Raw genomic sequence first — 27,236 nt, 5'->3', positions numbered from 1 at the left:
GGAAAATTTCACATTCATTAGCAAGGAATACAACATTTTTCTGATGATCTAATGTGTGTGTCTGTGTGTGCATATCTGCAAATACATTACATCAGAAAATAGAGCTTAAAGTGCAATGTTTACCTGGTCCATTAAGGAAGTCTTTAATTTGCACAGTGATAAGAGGAGGCGGAATACCACTTTTAGGATCTACCTCTCCTGCTACTGTCTGCAACCAAATCTTGCAATAATCCAGAGCTTCCGGTAGAGTCTTCCCAGGATCTGCAGGTAATAATGATCATAGTCATTAATGATATTCCAGGAATATGATACGTAACAAAATGCTACATACAAAATTGATTAAATAAAATTAAAAAGTTTAAAATGTAACACAGTAAATAATATTCCTAATACGACTGTTATACATAGCATTTGTGCCTACAGACAGATGCATGAGTGTAACAACGCATGCATACATAGGCAAGAGGGCAAAGCTGTTATTACACAAAATGTAGAAAACCTGCAAAAATACCAAGTAAAATATGAGTGAAAGACTTCAGTTACCACAAGATGACTTTAAATAGTGCACAATTTTAGCTTTATTTGTGATGACACTTAAGCAGTCCTTACAAGAGAATCTGTGCTCAAAACCTGCTACTTCTAGATTGTATTTTCATTGCCAGGTAGAGAAAATAATAACGGAAAGATAAATGATAAAGGCTAAAAGACCAGAATGCTACAAGGTCTCAGCAATAGAGCATAATGACAACATGATTATAGCATTCTCTTTGGAGTTTCACTCAGTAACTGATCAGTAGCTATTGTTGCATACCACCTTGAATTGTATTCCTCTCATCAATTTATAATATTAAAATAATACATTAAAATTAATCTCCTCCAAGTGCTATATTCTTGTCTTCATTTTCCGCCCATCACTAATTGCAAGAATAGTACTGTAAAAAGGCTTTTTAATCTTTAGCAATTCATGACCTTCCTTATAATAGTCTTCAAGTTTGGCACTACAAATCTTAAATTCTAAATAATTTTTCTTTATTATCAAGACTGCTATGTTAATTATTGAATGCCTGCCTCATCCTTAATGATTTAAGGAGATTTTCTTGATGTTATTCTCTCCCATTTTCAGGCAAGTAAAAACTGTTATAATTGTTTTATTTGAGTTTTACTGAATGGATTCCTTTCAGGAACAGTATTTACATACCGACTATTATAGTCAACATATGGTATCGTGGTATCACAGTCATATGTGGACTGGGTATATAAAGTCAGCTTTGGAATTTGTATTTCTTGACCTTATCATGTGATTCATATAAAACTTGGCACATATGAACCCTTATGTGATTTCAAAGAACCTACTGAAACCAATTGATCATGACTTTAGATCTATATGGAAAAGATCAAAAGTTAGCACATTCTTCTGTTTTTATTTGATCAATTTTCAGGCAATGACTTTACAGCAGTATTTGTACTGCATGGCATATACATTACAGCCTTTCCTTCCCTTTATTCCCGCTATACATTTATAAAGTCAGCTCTCAACAGTTATTTAAGAGCTGTCACTGCATACTATGGATTTGTATATTTTCCATGTGAATTTGTACATTTTTATGGTTCTTAGCCCTTTCCTTTAATTACATTAACAAGAATGGTGTGGCACACTCCCTTTTCTATGTAACTGCTTTAGGGAATATCTTGTTTCCTGTCTGGAGTTTGCCTAGTATACTGAACATAATAATAATAATAATAATAATAATAAAATCTTTACCACCAAAGTACATATCTTTTCCAAAATATAGTTTTGCAGTTATTCTGAACAAGGATGTTATCTCTGACTTGGATCTATACCATAATATCTTGTTTTGTGCTGGTAGCTCATCATAAGTAATATGCTAATGTTTTTCAGAATATATAGTGTAAAGCACTATAAAAATTACTGAACATTGTGCAACTAACACCACTGAATCAATTAAATTGATCTCTTAAGTTATTGTTCTTTCAGAAGTATTAGTATAAACATTTAGGTGCACCAATATGGGGCAAAATGTTGCAGTATGCCAGTATTTTGTCTCATTTCTGAAAGATACCATCACATACTATATATAGCAACCTAGATCATCTACCGGCTTTTCAGAAAATCCAGCAAATTTAGTCAAACATTTCTTTTGAAGAATACATTTACAGCTATTCCTATTTATCCTAAGATGTGTTTATGTTGTAAAATACCTAATAATTATTTCAAAGTTGTAGCTGTTTAAAGATGAAAATATCTCTGATGAAAAGAACATACAAAGCAGAAAACCCTTGCATGACACAATACATTAGCTATACGAACACTGCCCTCAGGGCACTGGGAATTGTAGCATGTAAGCACAGAAATTAAAAAAAAAAAAGGAACCATGCAGCTCTCAGGAGATTACTTTGCTCTGTCATGTCTCCAAGGAGCGCAGCAACATCACCTCTTCATTACCTTGGGCACTGCAGGACTGGGATACGTGAATAACGAGGACTCCAGAATTTACAGATCAGGAACACAACACAAAGAAACCTCTATGCACAAAATTAGCCTGAGTCCAACAAAATATATTGTTTTTAACGCAGCACTGGCCTTACTGATTTCAAGGTTGTTTTTTTTTTTTTTTAATTATCTTTTTAGTTCAAGTGAAACTGTGTTATCCTGAAACTGAGGTAATTCTGGAAGCAGGATAGTTGCATTGACACAATTTTGCATTGGAGGCAATAATCCCAAAGGGCCATGCAAAGAATTAGTTTGAGTGCTTCCAAGCCCATGGCATATTATTAATTTGGAACCTGGGTAACAGACTTGACCGTACATCCAAATATGCCAGATACAGATCAATAAATGAGTTTTAACATAATGAGAAGAAAGCTAAAGTTTCAGAAGTTCAGAAGTTTCAGAACTGACTGTGCTGGTATGTATCTCAAACACTTGAAGGGAGTTCCAAATAGGAGCTATAAGATGGATCTGGGTAAGAGAAGTTCATTTGCACCAAAGGTCTAAAGACTGAAATATGCATATCTTGATTAAAGTACCTTCTCAGGTAGAAAACAGCATATGCATTTTCATAGTGTTAAGGATCAGGAAAGGAATAAAACAATATCAATCAATCCCTATGCCGAGGGCAATGGAATTGCCAGAGAAGCAATCGAACGCAAAGGAGAAAATTTAGGCTGAAAAGTGGGGAAATCCTGATGGGGACAGCTGTTAGAAAAAGGACTCTTCTCCCTCAAGGAAATGATGGAAACGTTCAGAATGTTTAAAAATACACTTGACAGAACACTATAAAATATACAATAGGGAACAATTATGCATCAGCAGGGAACTGGTCTGAATAATGTATTATAATAGGTCATTTCCATTTCCATTTTCTATGATTCTCCCAAAAATCAACACTTAAATTTGCAGTTATTTGTATAAAGAAAATGCTGGAGAAAACCCAAGGGATGCATATATAAGTAAAAGGAGAGGCTAGAATTACTCCACAGCAAGCCAAGAGAGAGCAAAGAAAGGGTTGAAAAGTGAAGAGCAGTGAAGACGGCCAGAAATTCTATCCTCTACACCATGTGAAAAATTTGTCTGTGGCAGCAAAAGAAAAATGGTGAGACAACTATCACAGATTGACAACCAAGACTGTAATTTAAAATCTGTAAGACTGAGAAGCCGAGACCTTCAATACATCCACATTTCCCTCCATGTCTTTTTTTTTTAAGAAAAAAAGAATCTCTGGCTGTTTTTGAATCCACCCAAAACATCCAAAGCCACTTTTAGTCTTGCTAAGATCCAGACTTCAGCTCCAAACTTCACAGTTTATGAAGTATCTTCCTAAACTTGATTTGAACGTGCAAACTTTTGATTTCACCTGCTATGCCCTCATTCTTATGTTAACAGCAGACAGCAAACCCCAAACTTCTGAGGAGAAAGGGGAGTAAGGGGAAACGAAAGGAAGGAGGCAGGAGAAATTTCACGTCTCGAAGATCTCCGTTCTCCAAAACGTGGTTTGTTCCAGTTTGTAGCGGAGAGCCAGGGCTGCCCGTGGGAGGCTTTAATGGTGGGGCTCAGCGAGTCACAGCCCCCAGCAGCCGCCAGGCAGGGGACAGGGCTACCGAGCGTGTGCACGGGACGGCAACTTGGCCTGTTCAGCTGGAACTTTACCCAGACCCGATGAGCTCTGCAAGATGCTTTTATTTCAATGGATGAATCATATTTTGGTCTGCAGTCAATTTTAAAAGCCAGTACGATGCTGCAATCATCTCTGCATTTCAAGCTCTGAAGTGGAACGTTTGGTCTTGTTTTAAAGATGGTTTCCATTGGAATTTAAAGAACACAAGTGGGAAAACATTTCTACTAGCGCACTCACAAGTCCTGTGTCAGGAAGTTCAAAAATGAGCACTCACAGTAACCTGCGGAATGTACATTCCCAGGCCAGCTTGTCTTTATGGGCGGGGGCTGCACCGACCCCCCCGCCCATGGCTGCAGATGTACTGGACAATAAATACACTCGGAGGGGAACAGGTGACACTCCAGCAGAACTCCCTCAATGCTGTGCTAGGAAACAGCCTTAAATCCTCTCTCCGCCTCGTAGGAAGCACAGGCTGACAGGGAGGCAGGAATCAGACTTCCTGCCAGAGCCAGCCCGCGTTGCTCTCCATGCAGCCTGGGCTTTCCATTAGATCAGAGGTTACATGTGGTCTTAGCTACTGCATCTGCTCTTCATGGACCCCCTGCCATCAAAGGCGTGGGTGTAAAAAAAATAAAATGAAATGAAATAAAAATCAAGAATAATTCTGGATGGCCTCACAATGCCTGTTTTTTGCAAATGCTTTGTTGGCGGAAGTTGAAGAAATTCCATGCATAACAGATATTTACTGAGAAATTTCTCTCCCTTAAAACAACCAAGCACCAAAAACCTCCTCTTTGAAAGTAAACAAACAAACAAATAGAAAAAAGATTTTTCAAGAATGCCCAGAGCACAATGCTCAGGAAATGAGGCAATTTTGTATCTGGATTACATTACCTGAAACAAAGCAAATAAAGATTTAAAAAAATATTTATAAAAGCAGCTTATGAGATTACATTAAAAACAATTGCACCCACTTTTATTTAAGTGGAAATGGCCAATGCTCTGTTTGCAAAAACTAACGGTTAGCAGATGCCTTTTTGTTAAGTGTAGGATGAGCACTGAATAAAAAAAAGCGTTGTTGTATAGTATCTTTCAGGCCATTTATACAGAATCTTACAAGTAAACTCAGGGAGCAACTACTCTTTTTAATGGTGCTTATTAAGCAGTTAATATTTATTCCATTAATTTATTTACCTTGATTTGAAGTTCCTATACCTGCTGGCAGTAGCATAACTGCAATCAAGCTGTGCAATTACAAAAATAATTTAAAACATAAATGAAGCAGTATAGCACAACCATAATAAAATTGAGCTAACATTTTAATAACCTAATAAGTCTCCTCCTCCTACAAACTGACTTGCCAGTGGACTTGGTTGGAGAGAAAGACTGAGGAAATTGAAAGCACAACCATCAGGTCTTTCACTCCAAGGCAGGCAAATGCTCCCACATACAGACAATGGCCTGATGGAAATGTGCTGCTACTAACTGCTAATTAACACATTAACGATACTTCACTTTAAAATAGCCTATTTCCTCCTATTTTATTCATAAGTTCTTATTTCTTTCACGTTTCAGAACCTAAGCAAAAAATAACACAGCCAGTGACCGAGGAGCCAAGTTCCTTGGATGAAGTTTGGTGTTTCAGCCACTGTGCAATACTCTCTCACACAAAAAAAAGAGTGATAGCTTAATGTGCAAGATCCTGAATTTTAAGCTCTATTAACTTGAAATCTGTCAAAAATAAGAACAAAACGTAACATTATTAAAAACTTCATTTCTACACATGTTCAGAGCAGTAAACCATCATAAGGCAGTAAGCTTAGTTTTGTCACCAGCCCAGGATTAGCTATTATTCTCTTAAAAATTCATGCTGGTGCAGTTTTACAAGATAATCTCCTTATTTTATTCAAAGCCTCATAAACCAGACTCTCGTCTAACTACCTGTTAGAAGCATTTCTAAATTGTAGAGTATTTTGTTGACTTACAGCTGAACAACATGTTTCTTCAAAATACACTAATGGGAGGTGAGGGATGGAAAACATAACTAGATCCAAACTATTACCAGCTTTTTTTACATTAAAGTTTTTTTTGGAACTAACGTCCATCAAAAAATAAGACCTTCCTAATTTCACTATAGGGTTTTATATTTGCTTCTGCCTTGCAAGATTTGAGAGTTGTTTCAGAACTGTAGATTTTTTTCACTTAGAAAAGCCATAAGGAATTATAGCACAGTATTTCAGAACACTTGAATCTACTGCTGTTGAACTAACAGTAGTAGTCTTCTGAATTACACAACAAAATTGATTCAAAACAATTTTTCTGAACACTTCAAAACATTCCTAAAATATTCTTTTGCAGTGTGATGGTGTATATATATATACACAGAATGATGATCTAAAATGGCAGTTTTTATTAGTATGTCTTGGATCTAATCTACATATTTCATATATAGCTTAACTATCTAAGCTTAACTCTGTTAGTATAAGTAATGAGAAACCACCCCCACAGGAATACCAATAAAACTTTATAACAAACATCATATATTTTTCCTTTTGCCCAGACAAGTCTCAATTTTTTAGGTTTTGATGAAATTTGCTATGTTACAGGCCCGACCTTCTGAGCTGCTGCTGTGCTGTTGCCTATTTCCATCATGTAATGTAATGCACACAATGTTTTCATCAGGCCTGCTTGCCCAGTCCCAGTGTTTAAATGTTTGGGGTTTTTTCAGGGGGAATATGCTCCATCAGTTCTTATAATCCAGTTAAAATATATCTTTTGTATTTAGCTTGTGTCCTCTTCCCCATCCTACCTTAGGTAATGGAGACATAGTAGCATGCATACATACAGACACAAGAAGAGCAGTCTTCTAGAGAGTCTAACTGGAAATATTCTTAAGCAACATTCACTGTAAACTAAACATCATTTATGCCTTCTTCTCACCCTCCACTCCTTGATATACAGATAAGTACAGGGATATAGTGCATACCTATTGTACAGAGAGAGAGAAGCTAACTTACTTCTTTCAAATAAACTTTATATTGTTCTTCATTTGGATGATACACCTCTTTCAGATAAAACTGTCAGCAAATAGTCACAACATCAAGAAAAATTAACGTGATTGATGAAATCGACTGCTGCAGCACAGAAAATGCCATGCAAAGCTCCAGATGCTGTATTATGATATGCAATATATAGAGTGTGCATATATATATATATATAAACAAACACATATATATAACATAGAGTACATGGCTGTTTTCCCTCAAATACATGTGCAAGAAATGAAAAATAGAAATTTCCAAAACTAACATGTCACTACAGTGATATGACAACATTAATCCTGGACGATGTAACTACAAGCACAGCAGGTCTTCCTAAACAAGAGGCAATAAAAACTGTATACTACCTATTTTGCTGTGTGAATTAGCGTGTGACTTGAAGTGTGGATTAGTTTTATTAACTTATTAATACATTTAGAATGGTGTTTTGAGGCACTAGAACTTTGGCACCCACCTCTCAAACTCTTTTTGAAGAGAGCCCTAACAGTCCAATAGCAAGCACAGGATTCTGTCTTATACATGAGCAAGGTACTTACTACTGCCCACAAGGGCAGCAGGATGAGACCAGAACTTCTGCCTTCACATAATGTCTGACTCCTGCCTCCACACTCTTTTATCTTTGCCTGACATGGAGACAAAAAGCCAAAGAAAAGGGTAAGACCCATGTAGGGCTAATCTTTGGTCCTCCAAGACCACCTCTTTGGGTGTCACTTGAACAACTGCTGATGACTGAGGAATTCTAAGGCTGTATGTTCCTACTATCTTTATTATTTAAATTTCTTGCCATGCTTTTGTGCTCTCTAATCCACCTTCAATTTGTAGGAAGACTTTATTACAGCTTGTGTTTTCTAGAATTGCTCCTGTAGACATGAAGATGGTGAAACACTTCAGAAGTTAATTGTAGGAGCAGAATGGAGAGAACTTTGGCCAGTTTATTGGTAATGTGGTGGCAGCTCGTACAAGGACACATTTGAATGCCTCAGACATGAGAAATGAAGAAGTCCTATTGCATCTTTCCAAAACACTAAGTTAATGAAGTTGTGATCTTTAACTTACAACTACTCCAATTTTCCTTCAACTTTTCTTTGTTAATTGATTTGTTAATTCTTTTCATGTTGATTGCTACAATGACCACCTTTCATATAGTATTTACCAAATACATATGGGAATCTGAAGTAAAACGAATTCATGACACAGTTGTGTTTCTGTCAAGACAGGACAGCAACAGCAGAGAAAGATGAAAATGGAAGAATGATAAAACAAAATGTGGCAGAGAACAAATCTCCCTATTTTAAGTATCTTCTCTCTATCTGTCTACCTCACTGTTTAATCCCTCTTAAAAGTTCCACTATAATTCAGATTTCTGAAAAAAGTTAAGATCTATTAAAAATAGCATTTTTAGTCTTTTGCATGAGCACATCATTTTAATGCCTATTTTCAAAAGATACAATCTAATTGAGCAAAGATTTGGTATAGCTGCACAAAGCCCCCGTATACTTTTCACAACTACTGTCCTGTATTAACCCTGGCAAGAAAAAACTAGCAATGTTTTTTACTTACAACTCTCATTCAGTGAACAATTTAAACCCCCATACTTTTCTGGCTGTGTGTTCAGCAGATCTCTGCATCCTGATTTACACTTTTTTGGGGGAACACCCTGTAATGATCTATCTCATTAAATTCTTATACCCAGTACTGGCTGCCAGACAAATGAATTGCAATCGTTTGATTTCACTCTTCAGCAGTACAGATAAGACAGGAAAAGAAAATTTCAGAATATTTTCTACTGAACAGTTATTCTGATATTTCTTATTATAAGCTTTGCATACGAAATGGGAAAACCACCCACCCATTCATTAAGAGAAGGAAATTCTTACAAAACCCTATTACTCAGCTGAATGAAAACTTAAAATAGATGACATCATTAGATGCCATTTGGAAGATCACTATAATTTTCTTACAGTTTATGATCAAAACACCAGGTGCTTCTACAATGTTTATCTTTAAATTTTATCAGTAGGCTAGTATAGGAAAATATTGTGATATTTAGTCATAAAAAATGATTTTTATGAAATCAGCTTGGCTTATTATTCTTACTTCCTTAGAGAACATTAAGAAGTTAGAGTAACGCAACAATCCCTGTCGCAATCTGGTAATGAGAAAGTAATATTGAGGAACAGGAAGAACTGGTTGCTAAAAGGTTAGATCTTAATTAATTTAAAACATTTTACACACTTAACTTGATTCAGCTGTGGGGTATAATCCTAAAAATATGTATATTTACCGACTGATTTTCAAAGACATCCTAAAAGTCTCTCAGCTGTTTTCCACCACTCTAGTAACTTTGAGACGTGCGATTATTTTGGCAGCTATAACTAGGACTGAATGTTAAATGCTCTTACCTGTACACTTGTAGTCTGAGGCTACTCCTTTAAGACCAGCATCGAACACTGATATTTCTACCTTTTGCTTTCTGTGGTGGCAGCTCAGGAGCACAGAGGGCTGTGATACAACAAGGTAGAGAAATGGCTGTAGCTCTATGTCCCCAGTTCCCCTGCGACCAGGCTGCCGAACAATAGTTATGCCCAGGGCTTGTCGAGCAGAGGATCTTGTGGAAGCATGAAGACTTTCCAGTGACAAAAGACCTGGTTTTCTCCCAGTAGACAGGGGAACATTACTGTTTAAAAGATCATCTGCTGTGACAGAGGAAATGCATGGCTGACTGGGCTTCTTGGTATCATGGCTGCCACCTAAGGCGGCTTCTGGAAGGTTCAAGGAGCTTTTGCTTATTTTTTCACCATCTTTCTGATCTTGTGCTGATTTTGATTTAGGTAAGGCAGTGCATGAGTAAGTCATCAGGGAGATTCGACTTGCTGTAACAAAAACGTCAAAGGGAATGAAATTGAGATTCTTTACAATGGAAGACTGGCGGGAAGGACGGGCAATGCGGTGCTGGCTGGTACCACTGTGCTGCTCGATCTGAACAATTCTGATCTTAACGCTGTCGCTGCCAATTCCACTGTCCTGTGCCCCGCTATAACGGGAAGAAGTCTCAACTGTTCCTCCATCAGACACATCCATTTTTTTCTGGTCTTGTTTGGAATCCTGCAAAGGAAAATATTATATTAACTTATGATATCCATATCCCAACTATTTCCATTTCAGTGGCAGCAGACAATCACTATATAAACATGATGTCAAAAAAGAGAATTATAAAAAAAAAATCTGCCAAGTTAACTTTAACACAGCAATCACTCATGAAAACACAGCAGGTGTTTGTTCTAATGAAATGATGACTCACAACAGATGAAGTGCCAAAAGAACATGTGAAGGAAAAAAAAAAAAGTAATGATTTCTAAGCTTAAATTACCTTTTTTTTTCAAATTTAAATTTTTTCTTTAAACTCTAAAGAATCTACAAGAAATTTATGGCTTAATGTAAAACCATATCTCTGTGAAATAATGCATTGTAAATAAAAAGCCTAGTCAGAATTGTTTTCCAGTTTCAACCATGGATGCTCAAAAAGTCCTCTTTGGCTCTAAAATATACAGTGATTAGATGAAACAGAATGTAATATTAATCTACCACAAGATCAAAAAAAGACTAAATAGGAATTCTAAGCTGAAATGTATATTATGTTGTAGAAAAAAATATTTTTCTTAAGAGTTATGGAAATGACAGCTGCCTTGTATAAAACACCAAAGTTGAAGGAAACATCAGCACTATCTAAAGACTGGCTCTGTGACGGGGTACTGGTTCTTAGATTACCAAGGCTCACCAAAGCTACATATGATCTCAGCTGTCACATTCACAGGGTTTCACATGAGAAATCACTGCATATAGAAATATTTCAAAGAAAACACAACCACTGATCAATAGAAAAAAGAACGTTGCTTCTATCACAGGAAATGCAAGAGCGAAACAAAAAGTTGCAAGGCTGTGTCCAGGGACCACCAGATAGTACCAGGTCAAGAGACAGAGATATCCAAGATAAGCAAGAGCTTCAAGAAGAAAACACTTTTAATAATGCTCATGAAACAAGCAGAAATCCTACAAAGAGCCTGAGGACAAGGTAGGGAGCATATGCTAAAATATTTGGAAAAAACCCTGCAGAAATTCAATAATAATAATGGTGATGATGATGTATGGGCAGCTCCTCAGATTCATATGGAGTTGAGAGTCATGCATTTGCCCTGTACAGCTTCCACAGCATAACTTACACTTCCATCTGTGCTGCCCAGAAGAGGTGTTTCTGCTCTGCTCTGTACAAGAGCTAACGAGAAATGCCCAACTCAGATTCGTGACCCTCCAGCCCAATATGCTGTTTCTGACAGCACTAGGAGGAGACTCTGTCAAGTGAAACTGTGGACCCTGGCCACTTCCTGCAATCTGTTCCTCTCCTACTCCCCAAGCATCCACAGCTGTTGCATTTGGGATGCCAGTGGTACATGCCTGTGTAGTCATTTTAGTAACTATTTCTGGACTTCTTGTCCATTAATTTGTCCACTTCCTTTTTGAATATGCTGACAGTGTCTGGCCTCCACAACCTTCTGGGGTAACAAGTTCCAATTTTTTTTTTTTTTTTTCCTTTGGCTTAAACCAATCTCCTACTAGTGTCATTGTAATTCCCTGATCTTTTGTAGTGCATGATTTGAACGTTCAGGTCCACATTCAGCTTTAGTTGCTATGACTTTGTAAACCTTGATCATAGTCCCCCTCAGCCTTCTCCTCTCCAGACAGGGAAATCCCAGGCTTTTTATCTCTCCTCACAGAGCAGCTGCTCCAGCACCTTTAATAATTTTAGCTTCCCTTCTCTACTTCTGTAACTCCACTATGCACTTCTTGAGTACTCTACACAGTATTCAAGAAGTGGGATCACTGTGGTTTTATATAGCAGTAAAAAGATGGCCTTCTGTCTTGTTCTCAATCTCCACCCTGATGATGTCCAATATTTTGCTGGGTTTTTTTGGCTGCCACTGCATATTGACTCAACCATTTAATTTCTTTGTTCCAGGACCTACTTCAATAGTTTCTTTTTGTCTTTTTCACCCTAGTGAATCTTTGAAAAGGGAGATATAAACTAGGACAGACCATATCTTAACTTCCTCTTGAAAAATATAATAACGAATTACAAGTACTTACAAAATTCATCAGCAACTCAACTATCGGAATGAAGAGCAGTGCATTACTGAATTTCTTCAAACTTTGGTCTTTATGCAGCAATATTAATAGATTCTACACATACTGCAGGAATCGGGTTGTGGGGGAGTTAAAGAAAAGCAGGTTTTTTTAAACGCTCCTTTATATTGTGCTTTATGAAACAAAGGGAGCAAGCTCCTTTCCTTTTCTTTAAAGAAATGAACATACTAGAAAAAAGTATTACAGAGGAAATCCTAAAACAAAACCATTAACTAGCTGAGATTTTCTTTGAAAAGGTTTTTGCCAGCTCTGGTTACAATCTTTTCAGATTCACTCATGTACATATTTTTCAAACAGCCAATAAAATTCCTTGCAGCTGATTTCTATGGCAGACTCGTATCACTGACTTGTAAATGTGATACCACTTCTAATGCAGCCTCTGTAAAAATAACTAGAGACCATTTTAATGAATTACTACATCGTGAGCCAAGAAGTCCTGATTCCTCCTGATACCCGAGCAAAGTTAGGCTATTTGCACCTCAGCCTCTCTGTCTGGTAAACTATAAAGTGCTTCACCCATATCGTGCACTGGTGGCACTCTCAACAATGGTATAGATGGTTCTACCGCTCATGTATTGAGGGCAAGCAAAAGGCAGGAAGGATGGAGCTGTGAAATAATCTTGCCACATCATTTAATGGAAATGCTGCCTGAAACAAAGTAGAGGGCATAACACTGCTAAAGCCAGCAATTTTTAGTTGCTCCATAGTCATCAGTTCAGTCTGATGAAAAATCTTTTTAGAAAGCATGGTTCTGCAGTGAATGACGCTCTTACAGGTACGACCTGGTATTCTCTTGTTCTCCTCTATGCAGCAGAAATTTCTACAGCTACCTGACATTTAGGTTAAGCTTGACCTGGCTAGAGGGATTGAAAATACAATGTCATCCGCTAAATGATAATCTTCCAGGGAGAAAAGCATTGCATATGTACGACTGAGTGGAGGGAGAAAGGACAGTACTTCTGGTTTCTAAACAGATCCTGTCTTCTCACACCTAAGTAGATTTGACTTGAAGCCTAGTTCTTTTCTTTTGCCTCTTTTTATAATTATTTATTAAATGTGCTGGTCTATCTAAAGCACCTCAAGGAAGGTAAGAAAGTAGCTCTGCCTCCATCCCCATTCAGATTATAGTTTCTCTGTGAAGACTACAGCAGAGGTGCTAATTGGTCCCAACTGCTGAGTTTCCTGTTATGCGGACATTCAACTACAGAAACTTTACTGAGACCCCAAATCAATTCATGCAGGTCACCGAACAGCAGTCAGATGGTAACTTCTGCTCAGTACTAAGCAGTATGGAATATGAACCAGTGCCCAAAAGGTGAAAGACAGCATATCCTATTACAGTTTTCCATGCCATCCGGTTCCACAATGAAACTTTGACTTATGGATGCTCTTACCACATATATTATAAAGGCTGGGACAAGTGAGTAATGATTTGCAAGACAGCTTTATATAACACAACTGGGTGCAAAACAAAAGTGCTTAGTACCACCACTGGAACTTCTTGCATCAATTTCAGCTCAGTAAGCATCAAGCCTTCTAACCAAGTTTCACAGTTAACCTGAAAATAGGCCTAGTAATAAACTTGGGAATCATTTAGGTATTCCTCTAACGGGATAAGGAGATGAGAGGGAATGACTCTCAGTTTAGCACGTCTAAAAAGATTCTTTGCTTTATTATGGAATAGATGGGCCAATACTTTAAAGATGTCATGAACAGCAATATCAGCTTGCTGTTGGCAAATGTAATGGTAACATTTATCATTGGGCTGTATTATATCAATACTCTTACTCTTTACATAACCCATTTAAAATGAACAATAAAAGTTTTCTTTAATTAGCTACTGGTGTGCATTAACATGATCATGATTAAACCATAAAAACCAACCGTACATTACTCTGGTCCCCTATCCCATGTGTTTTAAATTATTTTAGTTGAAAATGTACTTTGAGTCCCTTTTAAAAGTTCGACCTTCTGCTTTCAGAGAATTAAATGCATATTACTGTAGTAGAGAAGATAATGTTTCAGACCTCCAGGCATATATTAAACACACTGGCAGCACATTAGACAAAATGCTTTACTTATTAGATACTTCCTATTCTAAACAGTGTCATCAAAGGCTAAAAACAAAATCCATATAAAAGCTGCACAATGCTTCCACACAGAACCTGTGCCAAAATCCCTGTACTTTCCAACTAATGAGGAAAGGATGTGTACTCTTAACATATGAATGTAAGATTTTCCAAGCATTCACTTTAGGAAACAGGACTATTGATTCCACATGGCTTATGTTAAATGAAACTGTATTGGTAAAATAACCTTTAAGATATTTGGCATGATAACTATAATTAAACAGTATTCAAAGGAATAAAACAAAAGGGAATTTGGTTCCACAATGGCTAATTAAAATAAAATGAAAAAACACAGCATGTCATCTATCAAGATAAATTGTTATTGTTTAAGAACTATTTAAATACTGTTAAAATATACTTTTAGATAAAATCTGAAAGGACTGGAAAAATATTTGTGGCTTAAAAATGGATAGTTTGGCGAAGAAAAAAGTATAGGACGCTGAAATTTTATGCTGAGATAATAGCTTTAAAGCTTTGAGCATAACCAGATGGTACTTAAATCAGAGGAATTCTACAGTTTCACTGTCAGAATGAGTTGCAATATGGAAAGGTTTTCAATAGCTAGAAAAAACATGTCAAGATGATAGTTTACTTCTTAGATCACTTCAGTGCATTTTCTCGTCCTTTCACAGTTATATATCCTATCAATACTAGACACCATAGTGAAAAGGTGTTGAAAGCTGCACTAGTAGCTAGGGAACTGTGGCTAATTCTTTCTTTTCATGTGTTGAGATAGGTAACTTTACTAGCTTAACCCCTTGAGTTCAATAGGGCATATGACACATATATCTATCTAGTGAAAGGGCATGGAAATAGCATGTCCTGTAGAACACGCCCAGATAAGTCCATCATAAAATCAAGGGTAAATAAATATATTTGCTTTTCATAATTGGCAAACAGTCCAATCTGAGGTCACTGCAATCTTAACCAGGTAACTCTTATTTATTTTCCACTCCTGATAAAAGTATTTAGATGGTAGAGACATGTCTTCAAAGTTTTCACTCCATAAAGAGGCAATAAAACCATCAAGGTAAACACACAACCTAATACTTTAGACCAATAATTAACACATTTTCCAAATCAAAGAGAGGTATTTTACAGCAATTGGCAGCATTTTTTCATCATATTTTTACTTCCTTAATCTCTCAAGAGTTTTCAATGATAACAAATGTAAGCATGTGCAAATTTCACTATAAATGTTTCTATCAGTTTTATTTTCTTTCTCTGGTACTTTACAGGATAATTCTTTAATTAATAGAATAAGTGTTAGCAATAATCTTTGGAAGCGCAGCTCTCTAGATCAAAAGCATGTACATGTGCATAATTTTTCCAGCTTCTCAGAGTAATTATGGTTTTATAATGACACTATTGAAGTAAAATTTCCAGCCTTCTGCATAGCCATTCCTTAACTCTGATCAAAACCCTTCAGCCAATCATGAGCTCATTCTTCACATTACATAAATTATGGAAAGAGTCACAAGTGTGAAACCACAGTATCAAAGTGCCAATCACATCTGCTCCATCACCATGGCATGTGACCTAGTTTTATTTCTTTTGCTAAAAAGTAGTAATATTTTCATGGAAATAAAAATCTTGCCTACCGCACAAACTGAGCTACAGAAAAGGAATATGTTTTTTTTTTTTTTTTCCTTTTTTTCCCCCCCTTTTTTTTTTTCTGTTATGCTTAAACTGGAATTACAAAGAAAACACTGCATAGTTTCTTTCTGGCTTTGTTCTAAATAATTCATCCTCCATCAAAGAGTCTCCAACAGTTTAGAAATGTATTTGACGTATCATTGTTATCTAAAGAACCTTTTTTTTGGTTAACCGAAGTTTGCTACATTGTTCTACTGAACACTTCAACTAAACCAATTTTATTTTGCATACGAGTTATACAACTTACTTTAATTCTGACCATTATCAAAATTATTTTGTAAATTGACATATTAATCTCACATGGAGACTATAATGAAAGACACACATAAAAGCATATTAGACTGCTAAATTATGTCTTCCAGTCTAATAAAGTTTCTCTTTTAAGTTTTAAATTAAAACTTCAGTCCTACCATTTAATCCAGACAGACTCACTTCTACTTGTATCAATCCAACTGCAGAAAGTTCTGTATAACATGAATCCAAAGGTGTCCTCCAAAAAGGGAACTATTAAATCAGGTCAAAATGAGGCAACAAAAATATCAGAAATGTCTGAAATAGTTTATTTCATATAAAAGTAAAATGTACTTCTTCCACTAAGGAATTTTCTTTTTAACCAGAATTTGCTGCAAAACAAATGATGCTACTTTGAAGTGCAGGGCTATATATGAGCTCCCAGACCAACAGAAATACTCCTGACAGGAATTTAATTGTAGTTTTCACAACACTGCAGGAATTATGTGAAAGATGTGATGGCAAGGAGCAATACAAACTCAGCTGCCTTGTGCAATGTTTTTCCAGCTCCTCCAGAGTAAGAGGGTACATTCTGTTAAACACTGATCCAAATATTCATAAATCAAAGCTGTGCCAAATGTTCCAATTGTAACATGGGTATATGCAAATGCTAAATCCTTTCTAACACCAACAGAATTATTTTTTTTACTCTTAATACAGTTTATTTTGCTACCCTATAACAGGCCAGTAAGAAACTTTTGTGTTCATTTTTGTTTTTTCCCCCTAAATGCTTTCTATTTAAAAAGACCAGGCTGAAATCTGGCAGAGTACTTTGTCCAACAGTAATTTTTCATTATTATTTTTACCAAAAGTATTAGCTTTTTTCATGTTACTTTTCAAATTTAATTTCAGAATTTTAAGTTCTATCTTTGCTTTTATATGACAAAATCTGGATTAAAATAAACAGACATATTTACTTTAGATAAGGTGAGGGTTTGGCCATTTTTGCACATTATTTTCTTTTAGTTAAAGCCAAGAAACAGTGTTTTTCCATGGAGTCTGCATGCATATTTCACTTGGACACTTTAAAAAGCAGTAGTTGAAATTTCAGCTTGATTTTGCATTACATTCTCTAACATTTCAGTGTTAAGATTTCAGTATAAGACTGCAGTTTTACCAGTCTCAGTTTTGGGTCATGTTTCCATGCAGAAAGATGGAACTAACTCAACTAAATGGTGGTTTAGTGTTGATCTCATCTCACAGAAAGCAACTTTGCCTCATCAAGCCAGTTGAACCTTTCAGGAGGCTGAACTAACTCTCATTTCACTGATGTGCCTAAGCACATCAAGAAAAAAGCCCCACAACAAAAAACATTCAAAGACGTCCAATTTTAAGTCATTAAGGCTGTGGTTTCACAACTGAAAGCTTGCTCTCAAACACTAGAGACAGACCAATTACCCAATTCAGTGCCCAGTATGGCTCTATAAACAAGTTTGCCATTGCAATTGGCACCTCACAGCCTGCGGTGGGGTTATTTTAAGTGGCGTTGCCAGTGACCAGTTCTGGGAAATCACAGAGCTACTGGGTGACACCTACCACAATACCGGGCTTAGGTGCAAAAAATCCTGGGTCCTACACATTGATGTTTTCTTGACCAGGCATTCAATCATGGATCAAATACTTTCTCACGTGATGAGTATGTTTAAAGTAAGAATTCGCTGAACAATTCTTAGATATAAGAGTTTAAATAATTTAATAATATTAAATAAGGATATATCAGATGGTTCACTGTTATGACATATGGAGATGAGAAATTTAACAGTTATTTACTCCCATTGGAGTAAATTGGAATATTCTCCCACTGACTAATATTCAGTGTCCTGCAAAATAAATGAAAAGATGTGGAAGCAAATGCCAAATACCCTGGAAGTAATCCAAAGCAGGATTCAACAAAGCCTCAGAATGCAAATTTAGGCATCATTTTCTAGGATAGCATAAATGAATGTGCGAACAATGACAAGAGCCATTAATATAATGCAATAAAGTAACTTGGTACTGCAGCCTCTTAAATGAGTAAGTGTACAGTTAAATGAACTATTCCCCAAAATCATATACTACAATCTTTTCCTTGATATATATTAGAGCCTTTATCTGTTTTGAGCATCTTAAAGGCAATTAACTATATCCACAGCAGATTAGAAGATGTCATGTACAAATGCTGCCCAACTAAGCAAACTTCCTTCCACGTTATTTCTAGTAATGTAAGTCAGACTGAGTCAGACTATATGCCACAAGTAGAAAAATCCACAGTACAGGAGTCTCCAGTGAGAAATGTCCAACTGCTGGCACACGATTGCTCACTGGAATGTGTGCTGGGATCTCAAGTGCCCCAGGTTTTAGAGCTTCCAGATGTCTGGAAGACTATCTTTTCTGCTTTACTGCCCCCTCCCCCCCCCCCCTTTTTATTTTTTTATTTTTTTAGGTCATTACATCTCACCTGTATCAAGCCAAATAAACTTGTATCTAGCCTAATGTTTGACTAAATCATGTTTCAATTTGTTGAGAGTATCTTATAAAAAGACTACACAAGGAAGTAAAGCTCATGAAGTGGCATGTGAACTAAAGACTAGGAAATTAAGAATTCCAGAATATGTTTTTTTTTGGTAACAATGCCATCACAAAATATCCCCATTTTTAGCAAGTTGTTTGTCACAGACTCAGTGTGCAATTCCATGCTAGACTGAATTTGTGTCTCATTTGTGCCTTGTATGGTTGTGTGAAACAGCCAGTTCAGGATCTTAAAGCATCCAAAAAATAATCCCAGAAAAAAACCCAACAACTAAAACCAAGAAAAAAAAAACTGAGAAAAAAGGTACTTGGTTTTTTGGCCTGTTCTGTTCCCTGCACGGGCTCATTGTACTACTACAAAGCGGAGAAGGAAAAGGACAGACTGTGGCAGCCCAGCTTGGATTAGCTTAACGAGCCTCAAAATTGCATCCTAAATTGTGCTCTCTGAACTTGTTTAATAATAATAAAAATAAAGAAAAGAATTGTGGTATTGGAGCAGGAACGAAAGGTCAGGAACAGGACTTTTGTAAGCCCACTTCAGGAGTAGATGACACATGGAGCTGCATCTTCAGGCTTTTCTGACTAATCAAGCCTGGCAGCCTTCCAACTGCCTTAGTCTCTCAGTGCTAGGAGGCTGCTTCAAAGCACCCAGCACTCAAACCATGCTGAGATTTGACTTTATACCTTACTGGAGAGTCAACGGAGAATTATTATGAAACACATCCTGCAGCAGTCTGCCATTTTCAAAGCTTCTAATAGCAGCGCTAAGATTTCATTGGAGCCATCTAACTGTGGGCTGACAGCAACATTAAAGACAATTACAGGGTCTACGTACCCAGACAAGTTTTCTTCTTAATGAAAAACGTTTGGCCTTTACATGCTTTTATATGGCATTATTATGGTGTTTTATATTAAAGATGCAAAAAATTGCAGATATTACTGAGTATTATTTACATATACTGGTTTTTTTCACAAAACTAATGTTTTTCCAGTTTGGGGCTATGAAGTTCCCATTGGTTCACTAACAATTGCTGTTTTTTTCTGCTTTTTTCCTACTTGTTGAATGTTATTAAAATACTTTCTTAAATATTATTCTAAGTATAATTTTTTAAATTATGCAACTGCTGCAGTGGCCATGCATAAAATATGCACTGTTGTAAATGGAATTGCACACAGCATAAGAACAATATGTCTGTGCTCCATACTTTCAAACTATTTTTGAGGCGCTGCTTTAAAGCTAGTGCTCCAAATAGCTTCTAATTCAGCTGTATAGGCTGTGCAAGGTATTCCTTTCTGCACACCATTTTAAAAATGTTGGTTCTCATTCCTAGTACTGAAAAAATAACCTTTGAAAAGCAAGGTTATGATGGCCCATCTTCTGGAATCTCCAGACAGCCCGAACAAGTGATGGACAGAACTGCCTTATCTATTTAACACGTGGTAAAATTTGACATTTGTAAATGTTATTTGAAATGTTCATCCTTTAGTGTACTGCTATAGAATATTTTATCAAAAACAAACTTTGAGGAAGTATCTTGGTATTTTCTCTTTTGTCTCTAAAGCCTTTTTAAGATACTAGACCTGCAGTACATGAAGTAGTATGACACAGCTATGAACTACTTTTAATCACATCTTTAATTTACAGCAAAATAGAAGATAGGGAGAAGCATAAAATTAATGAATGGAACCAAAAAAACCCTCCATATAAGGGACCAATGTTATGTTTGAATTATTACATAAATACTAACAAGCTTTAACTGTTCAGAGTGATGATCATTATTATGCATGTGTACATATAATCACATATACAAATATATAGTACAAAAAATCTATAGTTTTTGTTTGTTTGTTTTTTTAGTTAGTTCTCAGTTTTACAGCACCTACTGAAAAATTCCCAGTCTGTCAGACTGCAGCACATAAGAATCTGGGAAACTTGCTACTGAATTCAGGTTCAGCTTGCTAAGAAATACATGAAGCCTTGTTCAAACAGCCAGGATGTGCAACTTAGTCAAGCTAACTTTCTGACTTTTATTATTTTGGTAGGTGGGCCATACTGATCCTGGGCATAAATTCATTTGCCATTGTGGGCTTCATCACGGACAAATCTGGACAAACACGAAGGATCCAATAGACACAATGGGTAAAAGCCCCAGATGTTCAATGTGTAATAAACATTTATCTGGGGAAAATGCCTTACTGCCAGATAGAATGAATATTATGAAAAACAGGGAGATGTTCAAGAGCATGTAGATCAGTTAGGTGCCCACCTCCTACTGAAAAAATAAGAGTTTGGCACATAATTTATTTGTGATTCTGAATCTCTCCTACTCTCTTCTGTCCCTGTCTTGGAAGGCAAAGAATCAGCAAAACCAGCTGACCTGTGGAGAACAGATTGCATATTCTAGTTGGAAAGCAAAAAAGACATACAAATTACTGCAAGAACACAGCAGAACTCATGCAAACACACAGACCTAATTATCCCTGTAGTTATGTGAAGAAAAAATCCCTGACTTCTTAAAATACTGTCTTAACTCAGACTGTTCTTCAGACAAACAGGAGTTTCATGAAACCTATGGGCAGGATGCCTACTCAGTAAAGCTAACAGATTTTCAGTTTTATGGATTCTCTTTTTTAACCAACTTTCCAATAATTTGAAATTGTCACTTTTAATTTCTGAGAACACTCTACTAAGTCACTATTACTCCTGTGCTTTGATGGAGAAGGTTAAAATTGGTGGAAATGTTTACTTAGGAGGAGTCAAGAATGAAGCTTTCAGTCTTGATTCATGCAATGAATCACAGGTAATTTGGGGGAAGGTACGGTCTCAGTGAAATGAAGAGTTGGAAACACTGCCTAGACACATGCACTGAGGAAAAAAATTCTAATACGCAAGGTTATTAAGCAAACCCATTAAGCACAGCAGAAACACCGAAGTTGCATACCATGTATACTTTAGATAGGTACTGGTGGCCAATTATCTGCAGAAATAAGTTCACAGTAATTAGAAATGGCTGCAAACCTGAATTTGGTTCAGTAAATGTTATTAGCATTGTGTGCATGACTCATATCAGTGTCTTATCACAATTATAATGTACGGTTTCACTGTTTGATATAGCAACCAGTAACTCAAGAGTGAAGCTAGCTGTAAAAATGTAAAGGTGGACGTATTGTCCTGCTCTTTTAATCGCTCCATACTCACCAGAAACACTCTGCTGCGTAAGACAGTGTGACAACTACCTGTACTATCTAAATGGGAGTACAAACAGTACCAGATTTTATCATGCTTATCAAAGCCACAGAACCTGTGCATGTACTTCATGGCCTTGTCACCAAAGGGTGACACTGTACTAAAATGCAGTTCACTGCAGTCTGAACACTGTCTGTCCAGGAAGAAACGCTATTACATTCTCTGCCTCACTCAACAAAAGTCCAGCGCAACATTCAAATGTTTAAGACAAGTGGAAAATTATTATTACTGAGACAAGGGAACTTCCCTGCAAGCAGGGCATAGAACAGAAGTGAATTGTTGGGATTCAGAGAGGCTCAGAAGCCCACATAATCCTAGAAATTAATGTTGCTAATCAGTGTGAGGATATCAATAACAGAAAATTATTGTCTACTTTTGGAAACCTCAATTGAAGTGTAAAGTTCAAACTACATTCTTCCATTCAAAATACCTGGTTTAAATTCAGCCATCTCAAAATTTTCACGGCGTGACCATGGATGCAACCTGTGCAGCATTGTAGGGGGATGAATGAAACTCTCCAAAGCAATTTAAAATGTTAAAAAAAAGGCTTAGATTTGAGGTGTAAAACTAAATTGTGCATTTCTACAAATTGCAGGCTAATACAAAACTCAAAAGATTTTTCATGAGGTTTTTGCTGTGTGAAATTTCGGTGCATGTGTGCACATCCACATACATGCATATGTCCTTTTGAGTAATCCTCATGTGTTTTGCCTTCCTATCTGCAAAATGGACCTTTTCTCTTAAGGCTTCCTATTTTAGTGTGAATTTAGTTCAGTCCCTCACCTCTTTTCTGCTTTCTTGAAAAGTAAGATTTCTGCTTTTGTCTTTGTAAAATCACAGCCATTTTCTCAATACAAGAATTGCATCTAGGTTTCTACTGGAATGAATATGTTTCCTCATAAGTATCAAAAAGTACTGTACAGCTTTTCAAATAGATATCTCCTTGATATTTTTGGCAGCAAAATCGAATGATGAGACAAAGCTTCCTAACAATGGAAACATGGCATGGCGATGACTCAAGATACTGGCAAGGATTCTATTTTGATAGTGTCCTTGAACTAACCAAAGATCACTCTAATTTCAGGAAAACATCCAATAAGTGGCTATGTGGGAATCCAAGTACTGGTAAAACTACCAGGAAAATGATGCAAGTATTATTCAGCTATTCCAGCTAAGGGTTTTTATTGGCATTCTCAAGAAGTTACACTTTTGGTACTCTCTCTGATACTATCAAGCTACAAGTTTACTCTACATTCAAAAATGTATGAACAGAATAGCTCAATGGTAAAAATTATCAGAAGACAATTAATGTCATTTATATTTCAAAAGATTTAGCCTTTCCACAAAACTTAAGTACTGCATTAAAAGCAAGACTCTACAGAAACCAAAATAATGTCCAGACCACCAGACAAACCAAAATAATACATAGTCTATTTGTCTTCATCTGAACTACTAACATGTCAATGTGTCAAACAAATGAAGATGACTTGGCTCAATGGAAATGGTAAAGCAAGAATCTAATGCAAAAAACTTACATCTACTTTTAACAAAGATGGGGAGACACTTTTTTGCCTTCCCAAGAAAGGGAGGAGTCCTCACTAAGTTTTTCTCAATTGTAAAGAAAACCCACTTCAGATTCACCAGTCAGAAACTTTCTTTGTGCAAGACCATTATTTACAGATTTTCAAGGTTAGTTTCTCTTTGGCCTGTGACTTTCATTCAGGTGTAAATACTCTATACGAGGTACAATTTCAGCATTGCTAGAACAGCGTCCCACCTACAACGTGAAATAAGATTCTACTGTATTGCACACTATTAAACTTTAGCAAACAAAGATTAACTTATTGCACAACATATCAAACTACAGGCATCCACAATGGAAAAAACTAAGAGGGCAATAATTTTTCTACCTCAAGGGAAAGAAAGTGTTTGTTAGACATCAAGATATTTGGATTTGAATTTTATTAGACTCTTTCTTGTCATAAGACAACTCTCATGCAATTTAAAGGATTAAATCTAGTAAGTCTACTTACTACCTAAGTGGATAAGATTAATCTGTAGAACAACCTGTACTAAGAAAATGAAGTTACACATGGTGCAGATTTTGACCATAAATTCTATGCGCACGTATGTCTCAGATGTTTTAATTTTTTACACATATCTTCATGTTGTTATGTATTTGGAAAAAAACACACAGACATCAAATTAACACATACAGATTCCTTTCACATTTCAAGGTTTCAGGTCTTTAACATGAACAGAAATAGGAAAGATATGTCACCTTACAATTAAACATTCACTATCTTACAAAGGTGCTGCAGAACACAGATTTTCAAATTCAGATGAGACTGATTCAGATGCCATTCTTTTACTAAGGTCTAATGAATAAAGAATTCTGATCACAGATTGGAATTTTTTTAGTTTAAACATTAAAAAAATTATGAAACTATAATATGGCTGTAGCTAATCCTGCTCAGCATACAACTGGTTTTAAATAGCCCAAGGATACTATGGCACCTCAGACTCATGCAAATTCATTTGAGATAAAACAGTAAACACCACTCAAATCTGTCCAATAAAAAACTTGGACCTCTTGAACATCTTTGCATCCATTTCATTTTATATACATAGAAGGCTATGGCTATTCTCTTATATTTAAACTCACCACTAATAAAAAGAAAATTTATTCATATGAGTATTGTTGTCACTCTTCACACAGTACGAAAAGCTCTTGAATTTCTGCAAGAACAAGCAAATGAGTTTTTGAGAAAATACCCATATTTGTTTCCTGCCAAAATCTCTGGCATGAGCTACAGGATATATCATTCTATCAGGCAGTCTCAGATGATGCAGCATAACCTGAATCTGAAAACAGACTACAGCTGGCCAGAAAAATTGAAAAAACAGTAAGGCAGTTAATATGATTAACAGCAGCACACTCTGAAAAATTATGCCTCACTGCTTAAGAGATGGCGTAGTACTAAAGTGAAACTCTGGCCTTAAGAAAATCAGTACAAAAATAAGCAGCATATATATCCCTAGTTGACCACCCAGTCCATACAAGCCCCATAAGTGGCCAAACAATGTCTACTGTCAGCTATTGAATAACAGCTTTCCCTCAGTGGCAACACCTGTTTTGGTTTCTCACCATCCATTTCCTGATTTTCACAAAACAGATAAAAAATTAATTAACATTGAGACATCTATTCTGCTTTTTAATTTGGCTGAGAACACAAAATATTATGTATTATTTGAGGAAGACTGACATAGATCACAGAGTGATCATATTAGCTTTATTTACTTCTAAAAATAAGTTAAAATGCATGAAAAAGACTGTTCCTCATGAGGGAATGCCAGCAAAAAGTGAGGATCCTTCCCACAAAGAAAACAGGGCAGTTCAAAATCAAAATTGCTCCCTGCCCACTGACTATAACTTCAATTAACTCTTTACTGGCTTCAACTATCCTTTCTCCTTTTATTCCTCAGCTTTCCCTTTAAGAAAAAACATATTATTTCACTTCAAAATGAAGAGAATTACATAATCCATGTGTTTATAATTACTGTCAAGAATCAAGTTTTCTGCACTACCAAGCAGGTGATGTTCCATACAGGGAAGAAACTCTAACTGGTGCTGTCTAAAGGTAATGTTGCCACAGCGTCAAACTCTACTGTATGTGAGCGTTAGATGACTCAAAGGAGAAGATTAGTCAAGATCAAAGAATGCAGAACCCTCAGTCATACACTGTGTGACCTAACACTCCAACTTTCGTCTCCTCATCAGATGATTAAGCAAATCATCACTATGACACATTCAATGTCCACAGTGTGAGAAAGTCCAAGCACGTGTTCTCTCACACTTCTGTTTAGGGTGAGTTTGAGCCAGTGTTTGTCTTTATTGATTTTGTCCTGTCTATGTTTCAACAACCAAATATACTTGTTATTTATGGCAAAACTATAATAATTCTTACACAGTTTCTTGTTTTCTAATACTTTTTTTTTTTTTTTCCCAAAAAATGAACCAATATGATTTCTTGCACATGTTCTGTAATGTACAGAACAGTTTGAATTTTGGACCTATTTAATAACAATATTTTTATTATGTCTAATGAATACTTCAGATTTTTTGGTTAATACATTAAATGATCTGCAATGGCAAAGTTTTAACTTTACATACCATTGAGTTATTAAAAGCATTTTATTTTGGTAAGTACAATAATATTATAAGTTATTGATAATAATAATATCCACAAGTTATGTTCAAAATATTGCTAGGCAGAGATTGAACAGAACATTTATATCTTATAGACTATTCCACTAAAGTTAGTATGAGACAGAAGAAATGTAATTCATAGAGCAGAGACATGAAGGTCTGATTCAGATAATCAAGTACTGTAGGCTAAGGGGAAAAAAAGTAGTGGACCAAACCCCTAACTTGCACTTAACTCTCATGTAAAAATTTTTCTATCCCATGAGGCTCCATCTTAAAACACTTAGAAAAATACCAAAAGAGAAAAGAAAAAAAAAACCCCAAAACCCCAACAAACCCTGAGAGATTAATTACTATTAATAAGAACATAGAGGAAAATCAACACTTTGGTCTTTTTGTTTGTTCTTTCCTTTTTATTGTAAGTTTTTTCTTTTGCTGTTATAATTTATTTTTTCCAGAAAATAACAACAGTCCCTATGAGGTATTTTCCCATTAGCTATGTTCCAGCATGGCAGTTTCATTACAGTTTAAGAAAGTAGAAAATCTTTAAATGCTATTGATATGAAGCTTCACAGTATTCTGATGAAATACTTGTATTTTTCCTTTCATTAACAATAAAAAATGTCTTTTGATGTTGAAGTAATATTCTTTGGAGTGTCCAAGCAAGGAAAATTTGGAAGCGTGCCTGTAATTCATAAACTTATTTGCAGATTACTGTTTTGGGTAAATTCTTCCCCAGCTATATTTTATGTGAAATTTTCATATGCATGAACATCTTACCACCTTAGTTTAAGTGGTCACAGA

The 27,236-nt window shown here is 36.0% G+C and overlaps 1 protein-coding gene across 8 annotated transcripts in view; it reads right to left on the bottom strand.

Moving 5' to 3' along the window:
* Positions 1-27,236, bottom strand: part of VPS13B (vacuolar protein sorting 13 homolog B) — a 485,377-nt gene that overhangs the window by 107,756 nt on the left and 350,385 nt on the right. For all 8 annotated transcript variants that reach the window (XM_049818749.1, XM_049818740.1, XM_049818775.1 and 5 more), the window contains 2 exons: positions 9,598-10,300; positions 124-261 (listed from right to left, as the gene is read on the bottom strand). In XM_049818749.1, coding sequence (XP_049674706.1) covers positions 124-261; positions 9,598-10,300 — 841 coding nt within the window. The remainder of the gene's footprint in view (positions 1-123; positions 262-9,597; positions 10,301-27,236) is intronic.

Source organism: Accipiter gentilis, chromosome 2 (genome assembly GCF_929443795.1).
Source record: "Accipiter gentilis chromosome 2, bAccGen1.1, whole genome shotgun sequence".
Lineage (NCBI taxonomy): Eukaryota > Metazoa > Chordata > Aves > Accipitriformes > Accipitridae > Astur > Astur gentilis.
This window is presented reverse-complemented; position numbering and strand designations above follow the sequence as displayed.